The sequence below is a fragment of the Poecilia reticulata genome, linkage group LG15, assembly GCF_000633615.1.
Source record: "Poecilia reticulata strain Guanapo linkage group LG15, Guppy_female_1.0+MT, whole genome shotgun sequence".
Lineage (NCBI taxonomy): Eukaryota > Metazoa > Chordata > Actinopteri > Cyprinodontiformes > Poeciliidae > Poecilia > Poecilia reticulata.
Window position 1 is genome coordinate 7,577,975 of NC_024345.1, and position 1,283 is coordinate 7,579,257.

Here is a 1,283-nt window from a genome sequence, read left to right on the forward strand (position 1 = left end):
AGCAGTATTAAATAACCTAATACTGCTACAGTAGCTTAGAGAATTTTTACATAAATGTACTTTTGTTGAAGTCTAAACTGCTAAAATTTGAATTAATATAAAACTTTCTAGAATTGATTTAAATAAATCTTTACACTTCCTTACTTCTTGTCAGTTGCATAATATATAAACAGACATTTTGAAAAAAAAAAGTTTCTGAATTAAAAATGGTTTCTGAATCTAAAAAGATTTGCATCTCTAGTAACTATTCATTGACTTTAATAAAACATTTTTATTTCAGCTAAAATGAGCTGTACTTGACTCAGGCTCTTTCTCTCCTGCTGTCGTCAGGTCGAGTGAGGCGCACCTTTGACGTCGGCTTTGCGGGCTTCATGCTCACCACTCTCGGGTCTTGGTATATTCTCTGGGATTATCACGTTTCCCTGTCGAAAAGAAAAGTTGTTTTTCTCACCATTTTGTGTCATTTCAGGTTTTACTGCAGAATGAACAACGCTAAACTACGAGTGCAGCAGAGAGTCATACAGGAGGGCATCCGGAACAAGGTAGTGTACGAGGGAACGTCTCTAGACCCGACTAACAGACCCAGAGCAGACGCTCCATCTGGCCCCTCGTGACGCCCAGCAGACAGAATCAAAGCGGACAGACTGCTGCCTCTGTGGGAAGGTTTTATTTCTGTTGGCTTGGAAGTCTCTCTAAAGTTTCTACTACTGGGGGAAGTGGTCTATTGAAGCAGAAGTTTTCAAAACTTTTTCCAATCCAAACAGGAAGCTGCTCTTGAAGTTTAAACTTAGCTTTTTTTTTTTTTTATCAACTCCAATAACAGAAGTTAATAAAAAATGGGACACCTGGTTAATAAAAAAGTTAAAAATCAGTAGAGGCTTGAGTGCTTGTTGAAGTTTTGAATCAGATTTGCTATATTTTGAATGAAGCTCCTTTAAAATTATCACTTATAATAGTGATAATTATAAGAAAGTTTACTCTTTGTATTTTGAACTTCTGGTATAAATTAGGAGTAATGTCTGGCAGCTGAACACAAATATACATTAAACTTTAAGGTTTCTCTTTCTAAGGTAACCTAAATTGTAAAGCAGCACTTCACTGAAGTTTGTGGTTATAACGTAAAAATCTTTCAGTTCCCACACAGTGCACCTTTGTATTATTCACTGCTCAATATTAGTATGATGAAATACAGTCATGGCCAAAAGTTTTGAGAATGACAAATATATTTTCACATGATCTGCTGCCCTCTGGTTTTCATGCGTGTATGTCAGATGTTTTCATCA

At 36.0% G+C, this 1,283-nt stretch overlaps 1 protein-coding gene across 1 annotated transcript in view; it reads left to right on the forward strand.

The window, feature by feature from the left end:
* The window catches only part of cox20 (cytochrome c oxidase assembly factor COX20), an 8,197-nt gene extending 7,377 nt beyond the window's left edge, over positions 1–820 (forward strand). Inside the window, exons 3-4 of the mRNA XM_008429101.2 lie at positions 331–394; positions 470–820. Of these exons, the coding sequence (XP_008427323.1) occupies positions 331–394; positions 470–614 (209 nt within the window). The 3' untranslated portion in view covers positions 615–820. The remainder of the gene's footprint in view (positions 1–330; positions 395–469) is intronic.
* The last annotated feature ends 463 nt before the right edge of the window (positions 821–1,283 follow it).